The 13132-nt window shown below is 41.8% G+C and overlaps 1 protein-coding gene across 1 annotated transcript in view; it reads left to right on the forward strand.

Annotated features, from left to right (window-relative positions):
* Positions 1-13132, forward strand: part of THBS2 (thrombospondin 2) — a 179781-nt gene that overhangs the window by 100873 nt on the left and 65776 nt on the right. Inside the window, exons 10-14 of the mRNA XM_040350916.1 lie at positions 265-438; positions 2309-2436; positions 4605-4757; positions 5536-5754; positions 8547-8654. Of these exons, the coding sequence (XP_040206850.1) occupies positions 265-438; positions 2309-2436; positions 4605-4757; positions 5536-5754; positions 8547-8654 (782 nt within the window). The remainder of the gene's footprint in view (positions 1-264; positions 439-2308; positions 2437-4604; positions 4758-5535; positions 5755-8546; positions 8655-13132) is intronic.

Genomic DNA, 13132 nt, shown 5'->3' on the forward strand with positions numbered 1-13132 from the left:
ACCTCAGTGTCCTTAAGAGAAAGTCCAAACCACAAACACAATTACTTTTGCATAATTGCACTTATGTAATCCATATTCTGCAAGGTCTTCTACAATGTATGCCAAGTGTAAGAGAAAGGTTCTTTTGCTGTGCAATGAAAAGAAATGTGAACATTTTGGCTAATCTTATCAAATTTTGTTGATATGCATTATTTTTATTATAGCCATGCCATAGATATGACACGGTAGCTTAAATATATACTGTTTTTCATTTTTTTTATTCAGTAAATGGTAAATGGGGTCCTTGGTCACCATGGTCTAGCTGCAGTGTTACCTGTGGAGGAGGTCTGCGAGAGAGGTCCCGTATTTGTAATAACCCTAAGCCACAATATGGAGGGAAGAAATGTGGCGGTGATACAAAAGAGAAGGACATGTGTAATAAGCAGGATTGTCCAATTGGTAAGCTATTTAACCAATCATTGTTCTATCAGGAGAAAGTCAGCCTATGTTAATTTGAAATCACCTACTAGTTGTTTTTTTTTTTAGCTAGGGTAGATAGCATATGCCATTTGTTGCTCGTAGGCATTGTATCTGATGTAACACATATTTTACTGTGAATTTCTGTCTGTGATGACAAAGTAACTCTAGCTGATTTTTAGTGAGTTTCTGACATTTTTCTGTTTTGTAACAGCAGCAGAACATCTGCTTTTATAAATTCCAATCTCAGAAACAACATGTTTGTAGCAATGAATGCCAGAGTGTGAACATTATAGTAAGCTTCAGTGCATTTCCTGAAAAATCATCAGCTGGTTTTAGGAGTTTGGGGGCTAAGGCTAAAGATTTGGCCTACTGGGAATGTCAAATACAGTGACTGTAAATTTACTTTGCGAAAAGCCGACAAGGAAGTGCATAAAAATACTACTTCAGGGTAGAAACCTTATTTTTTCTAGCTACAATGTTAAACAACACTTAAATAAATGTAAAATATGACACACTGATGGCATGTATAGCATATATGAAAGGCATTCAAATTGAAACAATACAAATTCTGTGATAGCAAATGCAGAAACATGGGCAAGTAATAAACGGTACTGTAAGGTAGCTAGGGATCTGAAATTTACAGACTTACAGTCTTATTACAGTCACAACTACTACAGTTAAAACTTAAAACAATAGTCAAAATAGATTTTTCCTGTTTCAGATGGAGGATGTGGGCTAAATTCCCCATGGGGTCTTTACAGCTGGGGGGATTTTTTTGCCCACCTCCACGATGGCTAAAGTAGCCAAGCTACTATTGTCTCTGATAGTAAAAGCTTAGGGGTTGCTTTACTTAAGGCTTTTCATCTTGTAAGGAAATGTTCCCTTAGCTCAGTGATTTTGGTGAAAATTCATTTTGCAAAATATACCCAATCCTGTGCTTGCAAATGTTTGCCCATTTGGCCAGAGACAAGCATCATATATATCTCTACTGCTGTCAATGGTTCCTAAGGAAGAAGCGAATGCTGCCATCTGCTGCACCATTATTTCTAGGCTTTTTATTTTCGTTTTGAATGAGTAGGGGTACCCCTCATTCACTTAAGGGGTGGTATCTGGGGGCCCCCTTCCAGCCAGATTCTGATAAGCCCACCTGTGGGGAAGAAACCCTTGTCCCCATTATCCCCCCTATGTTAAGGGCAAGTTTTCTGGTATGGTTCTTGTGGGATGGGGGATACATTCTCATCGCCCCCCCCCCCCTCCATGTTTCCTGATCAGCTAAGTTTCAAGTTCAGATTAAGAGGCTGGTAGGGATTTTTTAGGATAACCTTACACTATCTTAGTTTTTTGTGTGAGGATCCCCTTGGCACTCACGTGACCGGCCGGCTCCCTCCTCCTCTCGTCCCGATTGACATCAGCCGGGGAAACTCGGCCCTGCTCGCTGCAGATGTCAGATGGAGAGAGGAGAGAGCCAGCCATTTACAAGAGTGCCAAGCGGCGCTCTGAAATAAGGTATAATCTGCATTTTTTTTATAAATCACACACACAGGGGGACACATAATTAGGACACAGTGTGGATAATATAAAGAAGTCAGAGTGGCTTAACAACCACTTTAAACATATATTTTTTGTAAACTTTTTACAAAGTTTCTAACCTGGAGATCCTGCCAGTAGCAGTTCTTTCTGTGGGCAAGCTGGCAATGAACGATACTGTCTCACAATTGCCAGCAACATTGTCAGATTGGGAGCTCCTTCAGTGGACTGTTGGGCTGCCCATCAGGTCTATTAGAAAAACCGCCGAACAGACAACTGTTTTTTTTTTTGCTACAGCTGAAATTATATTATGTTTTTACAGATGGGTGCCTATCAAATCCTTGCTTTCCTGGAAGTGAATGCAATAGCTACCCTGATGGATCTTGGTCATGTGGAGCTTGTCCAGTTGGTTACATTGGCAATGGAACATTTTGCGAGGATCTAGATGAGGTAGAGTATAAAGGAAAATATATAACGATGTAAAGCTTAGAACATATCCAAAAATGTGCCATCTCTTCTGATGGCTATCAAAAAATAAATAGAAATATCACTCCCAGAAAGCAATAACCAAATTATATACCTAAAGTCAATATTGTTACTACTGGAACAGAAGTGTCCATTATCTCTACTTAAATGTACAACAGTTATTGAATCATTAGCACAATACATTAAAGCAGGGGTGTCCAAACTTTTTTCAAAAAGGGCCAGATTTGATGAAGTGAACATGCGCGAAGGCCGACCATTTTTTTGTTTTTTATTAATGAAAACACAAGGCATTACATGGTACATTTACATTCGTATGAAATACATGAAGAACAGGAGTCTCAATCCTCATAGCAACATAAAAATGGTGTTAACTGTATCGCCAACACAGTTATCATACATCTGAGAAACATAATACCATGATATCCTAGCTCCCTTGAAAAAGGGAAGTGCAAACAACCGAACAAACAGAATAGTAATAAAAGAAGAAGAGGGCCGACCATTTTGCCTGACATTCTTTGAACCATTAAAATTAGGTCTAAGTGTGTTCGTCCGAGCACTAATACACTGCCCAACAAGAATTCTCTTTCCTTTGTGGCTGTGTGTGGTGAAGATATATATATATACATAAATATATATATATATCTTTTGTGGCCCCCAACGAATCCCCGAGCATCGCTCAGGACTAAGGATGTGTTGTTTGGATTTACCGTATTGGCATATAACATAAACCTTTACTTTAAGTTTCAGGAAATTTTTTTTTAAATAAAAATTTTAAATAAAGAACTGTGAAGCAAAATAAGGGTCACTGCCCATCAATGCAGTCTAATCAGTGCGCATCTGCAGCCTCACTACTGCCATGAATGCAGCCTCACCACTGCCATGAATGCAGCCTCACCATTGCCATGAATGCAGCCTTACCATTGCCATGAATGCAACCTTACCATTGCCATGAATGCAGCCTCACCATTGACATGAATGCAGCCCTTTTATCAGCTCCCACTGTTCTAACCATTAGGATTGTATATACAGTATAAACAGTACAACACTCCGTAAAAATGTCCAAACACTCCAACTCCATTTTACCACTGTATTTGAGATATTGTTGTGTTGCAGGGTCAATTAATCATATCCTATAATACTGCATTATTTACTTTATGTCTTTGTTAGACAAAACCATTCATGTCAACAATCTTCCCATAAGATTTTATGATATGCCTTTAACATATTTTAGGCAGGTTAATTACCTGTAAAAGCATCTCTTGTGTAGACCTTAAAAAAAAAGCCTTGAGACTACAGCTGAGCATTGTCAACTTGATATGATGTTATCATTCTCAAGCAGACTTAGAGCTGTCAGTCAAGTGACACTCTGTTGTATTTACCTTTGCTTCTTTTCATGGCAGCTACATACATAATATTTTGTCTTTGCTCCTTAACCGGCAACTACATAAATGTTAATGCAGGTAGGTGAAGGGGGGCAGAGATGTTGGGCCAGCACAGACTGTATTTAGACGTTCCCAAAAGAGAAGAGGCCTATGGCTTGGGAAGAGGGAGAGGAATGTGCTAGAGAATTGACTCTTTCCGAAGTAGTGTAATTGTCTTGCAAGCTCAAAGGCACATTGCAAGTGAATTAAAAAATAGAAAGACACCCTTCAAATTAGCATTTTAAATACCTGATTTTTCTTAGCTTTTTCCTGAAATTTGTTTGTTAGTGTCTAAATCAAGTTAAAAATATGGTTCTCCCACATCTGAATTTTTGATGTAGAATCCACCTCCTGTAAACCTCTGTTTCTAATCTGCAACCTATCTACAATAATATTTTGAATGGATAAATATAGTAACTTTCTGGCATGTTGTTTGTTATCTTTTGATTACCTTTTTGTGTTAATTGCATTTTTCACTGTGATAGTAATAATGTCAGTGTTAATTCAATATTGCTTTCTGTGTTTACCTTTTTTCCCGATACATAGCAGTTTAAAGATATGGAGAAAAAAGAAATGTATGTTAATTGTTAAAGTGACTAATCTGTTGTCACTTGGCCTATAAAGCAAACATCATTAGTGCAACTAATTGTTTTTTGTATTTACTATATGCTTGCCAGTAACAAAAGTCTATTGTTTTTTTTTTATTGATAGTGTACGCTGGTTACGGATGCTTGCTTCCGCCTGGGTGGTGTCCATCGATGTGTGAACACAGATCCTGGTTATCAATGCCTTCCTTGCCCACCTCGCTACAAAGGCAACCAACCATTCGGTGTTGGATTAGAAGTTGCACAGAAAGACAAGCAAGTGAGTGAGCCTTAAATGTAAACATTTGTTTTAAAGTAGGAGGTCAGAGGGCAATCTGTCTACAATATACTTAGTCAGTTGTGACAGATTGGGACACATGACCTAATGAATGGCTGGTAAGAAAATCTTCTACTTTCCCCATTACTAACCATTGGGAAAACTATGGGCAAGCAGGAGAAAAACTTTTCTTATGAGGTCAGATTGACTTGTTGAGGGTAGCTGACACTTGGTCATTAATCTCCACACTCTGTTTTAAAAATCCTTCAAGGAATTCTAATAAAAAGCATCTGTCAAAACAATATCAGATTATACGTAGCTGCCATCAAGAGTGACAGGTCAGCAGTGGAATGCACGGGCAAAAATACTTTTCTAGTGGATGAGACTGGAATGTAGAAAATTTAAATAATTGTGTTCTGTCAGTTTTTACAAAAAAAAACTGTGGAAGAAAGAATATTTCTGTAAAAAATTCTTCTAAAAAGTTATCAAGTAGCTTGACAGTTAATAATTTAACTATTGCTCAATATAATATTATAATTTTCCTCCCCCTGCTCTTTTTTTCCTCTCTTTCTGCTCCTCTAGTTTCCTAGACCATTTCTATTTTTCTTGCATTTTAGCTTCTCTTAGTACAAGTAAAGATCCATTATAAAGACATACCTCATTAGTTTTTACTTGCAACTAAGACCCTATTTTGTGTCTCTTTATGTTGTCTCGAATGATTTTTATAACATATATTTAATTTGTTTGTGATTTAAAACATTTTATCAAAATCTTTATTCAGGTATGTGAACCAATAAATCCATGCAAAGACAAGTCTCACAACTGTCACAAGTCTGCAGAATGTATTTATATTGGCCACTTCAGCGAACCATCTTTCAAATGTGAATGTCGCACAGGCTATGCAGGTGATGGCATCATTTGTGGAGAAGACTCTGATTTGGATGGCTGGCCCAACAATAACCTAATCTGTGCGGCCAATGCTACTTATCACTGCGTCAAGGTAAGAATTGAAGAGCTTTATGATTGAGATTTGCAGCAATCTTGACAGCTCTCCATCTGCATGGTGACTACACTTAAGTGGGGTACACACTATAAGAAAATTAGGTGAACGATCATCCGATTTTTCTCTTTGTTTCACAGCAAGTTGGAATGATAAAGAAATAATGTACAAAAATTTTCATTTGAAAAAAGGCTTTTTTTGTTGTTGTTTCTGATCATGTGCATTCTTTCATTTCTGATTTTTCTCGTATGAAAATAGTAGAATAACAGTACAAATTAAATGAAAATCATTCCTTCTGTTACCATACGAGACACATTTTGGGAGTTTTTCCCTTCGGAAATTTTTGTTTGGAAGGTCGGAATTGGCTGTTGAAAGTTGGGCACACACTATAAGAAAATCGGACGATCGTTCCTCAGATGAAAATGTTCCCCCGATTTTCTTATAGTGTGTACGAGGCTTTAGTTCAAGCTGCAAAGTACCAATTTCATGTGTTTTGCTTAATTGGACCATTCTGAATGTAATTCCTAAGACTTGATGCTGTTAGATAGAAAGAAGCTAGGGAGTAGGATATACTTCCATAGCCAGTCTGTGACCTGTTGGGGGCCAGGCCGTGGGGCAGGGGGTTTGGCAAGACACAATACAGATAAAAAAAACTTTTCAGTTTCTTCCCCTCCACAAGAGGCAGTCTTCCCCAAAATTAGCAGTGGAGACCAAATCACCAATGCCGACCACTGGACCTCTAGTAAGGGGAAAGGGAGCAGCTGCTCCAGGTGGGAACCCAAATGGACAACCTCCGTTGCAGACAACTCAGGTGCAGTCCATTATGAGACTCCTGTGCTGCTGCTGTATCGCCAGACCTGACACTAGAGGTCCAGTAAAGCAGGAACAAAGATTGTCTCTGGACAGCCGCACTCTGAACAAATTGTAGCCTTTTATTAAAAGAAGGACAGCACTACAAGTCACAGCAAAATAAAATAAAACCTGACTGCTGACACGTTTTCGCACTGAAACTAGTGCCTAGTCATGCTATGACTAAGCACTAGTTTCAGTGCGAAAACGCGTCAGCAGTCAGGTTTTATTTTCGGGTTTACATCCACTTTAACCACTTGAGACCCGGACCATTATGCAGGTTAAGGACCTTGCCCCTTTTTGCGATTCGGCACTGCGTCGCTTTAACTGACAATTGCGCGATCGTGCGACGTGGCACCCAAACAAAAATGGCGTCCTTTTTTCCTACAAATAGAGCTTTCTTTTGGTTGTATTTGATCACATCTGCGGTTTTTATTTTTTGCGCTATAAACAAAAATAGAGCGAAAATTTTGAAAAAAATGCAATATCTTTTACTTGTTGCTATTATAACTATCCCCAAAAAAGATATATAAAAATGTTTTTTCCTCAGTTTAGTCCGATACGTATTCTTCTACCTATTTTTGTTAAAAATAAATAAATCGCAATAAGCGTTTATCGATTGGTTTGCGCACAATTTATAGCGTTTACAAAACGGGATAATTTGATGTCATTTTTATTAATATTTTTTTTAGAGATTGCGACATTATGGTGGACACATCAGACACTTTTGACACATTTTTGGGACCATTGTCATTTTCATAGCGAAAAGTGCTATAAAAATGCACTGATTACTGTGAAAATGACAATGACAGTGAAGTGGTTAACCACTAGGTGGCGCTAAGGGGTTATGTGTGCCCTAAGGGAGTGATTCTTACTGTAGGGGGTATGGCTGTAGGCGTGATGTCACTGATTGTCGTTCCCTATATCAGGGAACAGACGATTAGTGTCACTGCCACAGTGAAGAACGGGGAAGGTGTGTTTACACACACCTCTCCCCGTTCTTCAGCTCCTGTGACCGATCGCGGGACATCGGCGGCGATCGGGTCCCGCGAGCGTGGTCACGGAGCTTCGGACCGGGTCGCGCACTCGCAACCCACGGCTCTTAAAGGCAACGTACAAGTATATGCCTGTGCCCAGCTGTGCCATTCTGCCGACGTAAATGTGCAGGAGGCGGTCCTTAAGTGGTTAACCAGTGCATGCAGTGGGATTGCAGAAAAAAGTAGTGATAATTTAACAAAAACGGGATGTAGGCCTCGGGCATTACCTAACTTTCCTTTGCCCAAATTTAAAGTGTTTTTATAAAATATCAATTTCTGGCAACAGTGGAGGCAGAGGTGGCTTTGCTGGGGTTCAGCTTTAATAGACAACATTATCTTAAAGGAGTTGTAAGGAAAAAAACATTTTCACCTTAATGCAATCTATGCATTAAGGTGAAAAAAACATCTGATGATGCCGGCCCCCCCCCCCCCGAGCCCCCGTTTTACTTACCTGACCCCTCGAAAGTCCCGCGCTCAGTCCCGAGATCCTCTTCACCGCTCAGCCCGGCCGCTGATTGGCTAGAGTGGATGGATTGAGAGAAGTGCAGCCATTGGCTGGCGCTGCTGTCAATCACATCCAGTGACGCGGCGCGCCGAGGGGCAGGCCGAGTGATACAGCGAGCCGCTATGGCCGCTCGCTGTATGACGGGAGCGCGCCCGCAAGGACTCATCACCATGCGAGCTCTCTCGCATGACTGTGGTGAGTTCTTGCAGGGAGGACCAGAGACAGCCGCCGAAGGACCCCAGAAGACGTGGATCGGGGCCACTCTGTGCAAAATGAACTGCACAGTGGAGATAAGTATAACATGTTTGTTATTTTAAAGAATTTTTTTTTCCCTATAGTAACCCTTTAAGCTGTTATAGTCAACTTCTCGGAATAGTAATTTTTATTTTCTTCTCTCAAAGGATAATTGTCCACTCCTCCCTAATTCTGGACAAGAAGACTTTGATAAGGATGGTGTGGGCGATGCATGTGACAGAGATGATGACAATGATGGCGTAGATGATGAAAAGGTAAGGGTAAACATTACCATACAAAGTGTCTTTAGCTTTTAAATAAAAATACTTAAAATCACAAATGGAATATAAATCCATAAATATATAAAATATATATACTTAATATGTCCTCGGGAGTCAACTATGTACCACACTTCTGGTCATCTAAACAGCAGCACAGCAAGTGTTTGTAACTAGGCTGGAAATTACCAGTAAAACTCCTTTAAAGCGGAGCTCCACCCTATTTCAATACAAAACGAATGGCTGCGGGAAATCCGCTTTAAATCATCTGCGTGTGCTCTAAAGTTGGGTTATCATTGAGAGAAACAGAGGTGTGGCTGGTAGACATGTGCACTGCCGAAAAATTTGTTTGTTTCCGTTTCATTCGTTTTTTGCTTTTTTCGGAAATTCGAAAATTCTAAATAATAACTAACTAACTAACTAATAATAATGAACTATTAAATTATAGGTATTGGAATTTGCTTTCAAATTTGCCTGTTAGTGAACGGAACAAATAAAAATGTATCTGAAGTTACGAATTATCCAAAATAAAGAATGCCGCACTAAACAAATGGAAGGAAACTAAATAATAATACGATTTTTTATTATTATTGTTATTTAATATTATTAATTTGTTACGTTCCATTCCTTTAGATATGACATTCGTTATTATGGATAATTCGGATAATTCGGATAAATTTGTATTTGTTACATTCACTAACAGCCAAATTTGAAAGGAAATTCCAATACCTATTCTTTAATAGTTAGTAATATCTAAATAACAAACATGGTATACTTACCATGGATGTGCACAGAGTAGCCCCGATCCTCCTCTATTCTGGTCCCCTGCCAGGGCTCCTGGCTCCTACTCTTGTAGGTGTTCTTTTAATCAAAAATACTGAAAGAACTGGCCAGTAAGTACAGCACAGTTGGTGTTTTCTACTTGAACAATTAGATCACATTTATTAGCGAAAATGGTGCAAGAAAGTTGTACTCAAGGCTCATTATACCAAAAAGAAAAGGGAAAATTTAGTCTAATGCCTCGTACACACGATCAGAATTTCCGATGGAATAAGTCGGACGGATTTTTTTCATCAGATATGTGATACGTGTGTATGCCCCATCTGACTTTTTCCGTCGGAAATTCCGACAGAGTTAGAAAGAGAACATGTTCTCTTTTTTTCAGATGGAAAAAAATTATATTGGAAATTCCGTTCGTCTGTATGGAACTCCGATGGAGAAAAAATCATGCATGCTCGGAAACAATTCGACGTATGCTTGGAAGCATTGAACTTCATTTTTTTAGGCTCATCGTAGTGTTGTACATCACGCATTTTTGACGGTCGGAATTTGGTGTGTCCGTCGGAAACATCTGAGTTTATTCTGACGGAAATTATGATCGTGTGTACAAATTTCATCTACATGCTTCTCTTCCAAAACTGAGGAAGGGTTTCCTTTAGGATATTTTGAAATTTTCAAATAAGGTAAATCTCACGCTGTATTACTTTACCACCATATACAGGCTTTGTGAATGACCAGAAAAAAACTATTTGAAAAAAAAAATGTTTAATGTTCCTTTCTTTTTTATTTTAAAATGGATGTTAACTCTTGCCTATTATATCCTGATAAATAGTCTTTTGATAGCTTTGTGCCAAACTGTAAGGTAAAGCCAGCATACATATATATGGCAGAATGTTATGTCTTGTTACTATTTAGCAATATAGGATTTTTTTTTTCATAAACCAGACATCAGAATTAAAGCTGAAGTATGACCAAAAATATTTGCAAAGTAAAAATAAGTTAGCCCTAATGATGTGTGCCCCATCTCTAGCTGCTGAAACATGTGTTTCATATCTCACACTTGCCATATGCTAATCAGAATTCCGTCCAATTCAGTTTGCTAGCTGTAACCTCTCTACTTTGATAATGAATACTAAAAAAAAAAAAAACATTTTTAGTCTAGCTGTGTGTTCACTAAAAACTGTTACATGTGTAGCACTACCCCCGAAGGAGCTGGTTTGTTTTGGGCTGTATGTTACCTCTATTCCTTCGCCATCTAGAGCAGCCCTCAAAAATCCCACTCGCCTGCCCGCATTTTGCGAGGGGATTTTGAGGGGGGGCGAGTGTGCCTGGGAGGGGGGTGAGGGGGGGGGCAAGAGCCGCCATTGGCCTGGATGGTAAGGGAGCCTAGGGGAATTGAGAGGAGAGCCAGAGCCACCGCCGGAGCCGCTGCCTGGTTGATTACAGCACTGGGGAACATAACAGCTTTCATTTTATTAGCTGTGTTCCTCTCCACGCACCGTAATACACAGCCCCTCCCCTTTGTCCAGGGAACTTTTGATAGACAGATCACCCATTCCAGGGGATCTGTTTATCAAAGTTCCCCGGGCGGGGGGGGGAGGGTCTGTAGATGACGGCGCGCGGCAGGGAACACAGCTATTAAAATGAAAGATGTTATGTTCCCCAGCACTGTAATCAACCAGGCAGCGGCTCCCCTCTCTCTTCACTTGCACAGGTAGGCTGCACGGGGGTCACAGTGTGCACTGGGGTGGGGGTCACAGTCTGAACTGGGGGGGGACACAGTTGGCAGTGGGGGTCACAGTCGGCACTGGGGGGAACACAATTGGCACTGGGGTGGGCGTCACAGTGTGCACTGGGGTGGGGGTCACAGTCTGAACACAATGGGGGACACAGTCTGCATGGGGGGGACAAAGTTGGCGGAGGGGGTCACAGTCAGCACTGGGGGGAACACAGTCTGCAATGGTGGAACACAATTGGCACTGGGGTGGGGGTCACAGTGTGCACTGGGGTGGGGGTCACAGTCTGAACTGGGGGGGGGGCATAGTCTGCATGGGGGGAAACACAGTTGGTGGTGGGGGTCACAGTCGGCACTGGGGGGAACACAGTCTGCAATGGGGAACACAATTGGCACTGGGGTTCACAGTGTGCACTGGGGTGGGGGTCACAGTCTAAACTGGGGGGGACACAGTCTGCAATGGGGGAACACAGTTAGCACTGGGGGGTCACAGTGTGCACTGGGGTGGGGAAAGCAGTTGGCACTGGGGGGACACAGTTGGCACTGGGGGGACACAGGCTGCATGGGGGGGCACAGTCTACAATGGGAGAACACAGTTGGCACTGGGGTGGGGGGTCACAGTTGGCACTGGGGGGGACACAGGCTGTGCTAGGTGGGGGCACAGTCGGCACTGGAGGGGGTCAGGGCAGGCTGCACTGGGGGGGTCAGCGCAGGCTGCACTGGAGGGAGAGCAGGCTGCACTGGGGGGAAGAGCGTAGGCTGCACTGGGGGGAAGAGCATAGGCTGCACTGGGGGGGGGGCAGGCTGCACTAGGGGGGAGCACAGTCTGCACTGTGGGGGGGATAAAGTTGTTGTTAATACTTTTTATAATTAATTCTGCATAAAACATTTAAGTGTAATTTCATTAGATAATGTATTAAAGCGTGTTTAGGGGCGGGGCAATTGGTGGCGAGTAACCATTGAGGCCTGGCTAGTAGCTCAGAACTTGAAATTTTGAGCCCTGATCTAGAGTATACGATGTGAGTTGAGAAGAACTGCAATGTCCACACTTTAGGTGTCTTTTCCTGTGCTTTATTACCCAATGGTATAGAAGAATAAAAGTAATAGCTGAAGAGGTAGAAGGGTAATAGGTAGTAGGTTCAGGCGTATAACTTTGTTCGGAAACAACCCTGCTTCTAGCAATGTAGCTTTCGTCGCCACTCTAGCCAGAGTGGGTATTGTCAACACAGGATTAAGTACCCGGATGTCTCTTGAATAAACTTTTGTGAATTCAGAACTGACAGGCGACCATCACTCAGCCTCTCAGCAATTGTGCGTCCTTCGATGAAGTTTAAGGCCTCTCCTGAGATACCAGTCTCGTGCTCGGTGCTCTCCCAGACAGGTGCTTCATCGGGTGGCTTCCTCCCTCAGGACGGACAGCACAGGACCATTCTGCGAACGTAGACCCAGTCTGACTACCGGGCCTACTTAGTAGATCACAGTTCCAGACCAACATGGTCCCGGAACCAGGAACACTTGAACACTCATCCCCGGCCATGAGGGCCACACACGGGGGGTGGTGGGACGACAGCCAGGATCGGCAGCAACAGCGATGACCCAGAACCAGTGACGTCTGCCCCTTAAGTACTCTCCCTCAGCATGCACAGTGAGGTGATCAACCCCCACTGATTGGCTGCTGAGGAAAAACACCCAATACACCCTGACTCGACTGCTGCCACCCTTGGGCTGGGGTGGTACCAACACCCCAGACACCAATAGTGGTCACTCGCAGTACAGCCATGGCTGGAACAGAGGCCCAAATTTGGTAAAACAATACAGTCAGAGGTAGCTAAATCTCTGACTACCCTCTAAATTTAAGGCAGCGCCAGCTATGAAAGTAGCAGGCCACTACATATGCATTTAAAAAAAATAGAAATAGAAAACAACAGTAAAATATGTCTGTATATGCACCACAGCATGC

The sequence above is a fragment of the Rana temporaria genome, chromosome 4, assembly GCF_905171775.1.
Source record: "Rana temporaria chromosome 4, aRanTem1.1, whole genome shotgun sequence".
Classification (NCBI taxonomy): Eukaryota; Metazoa; Chordata; class Amphibia; order Anura; family Ranidae; genus Rana; species Rana temporaria.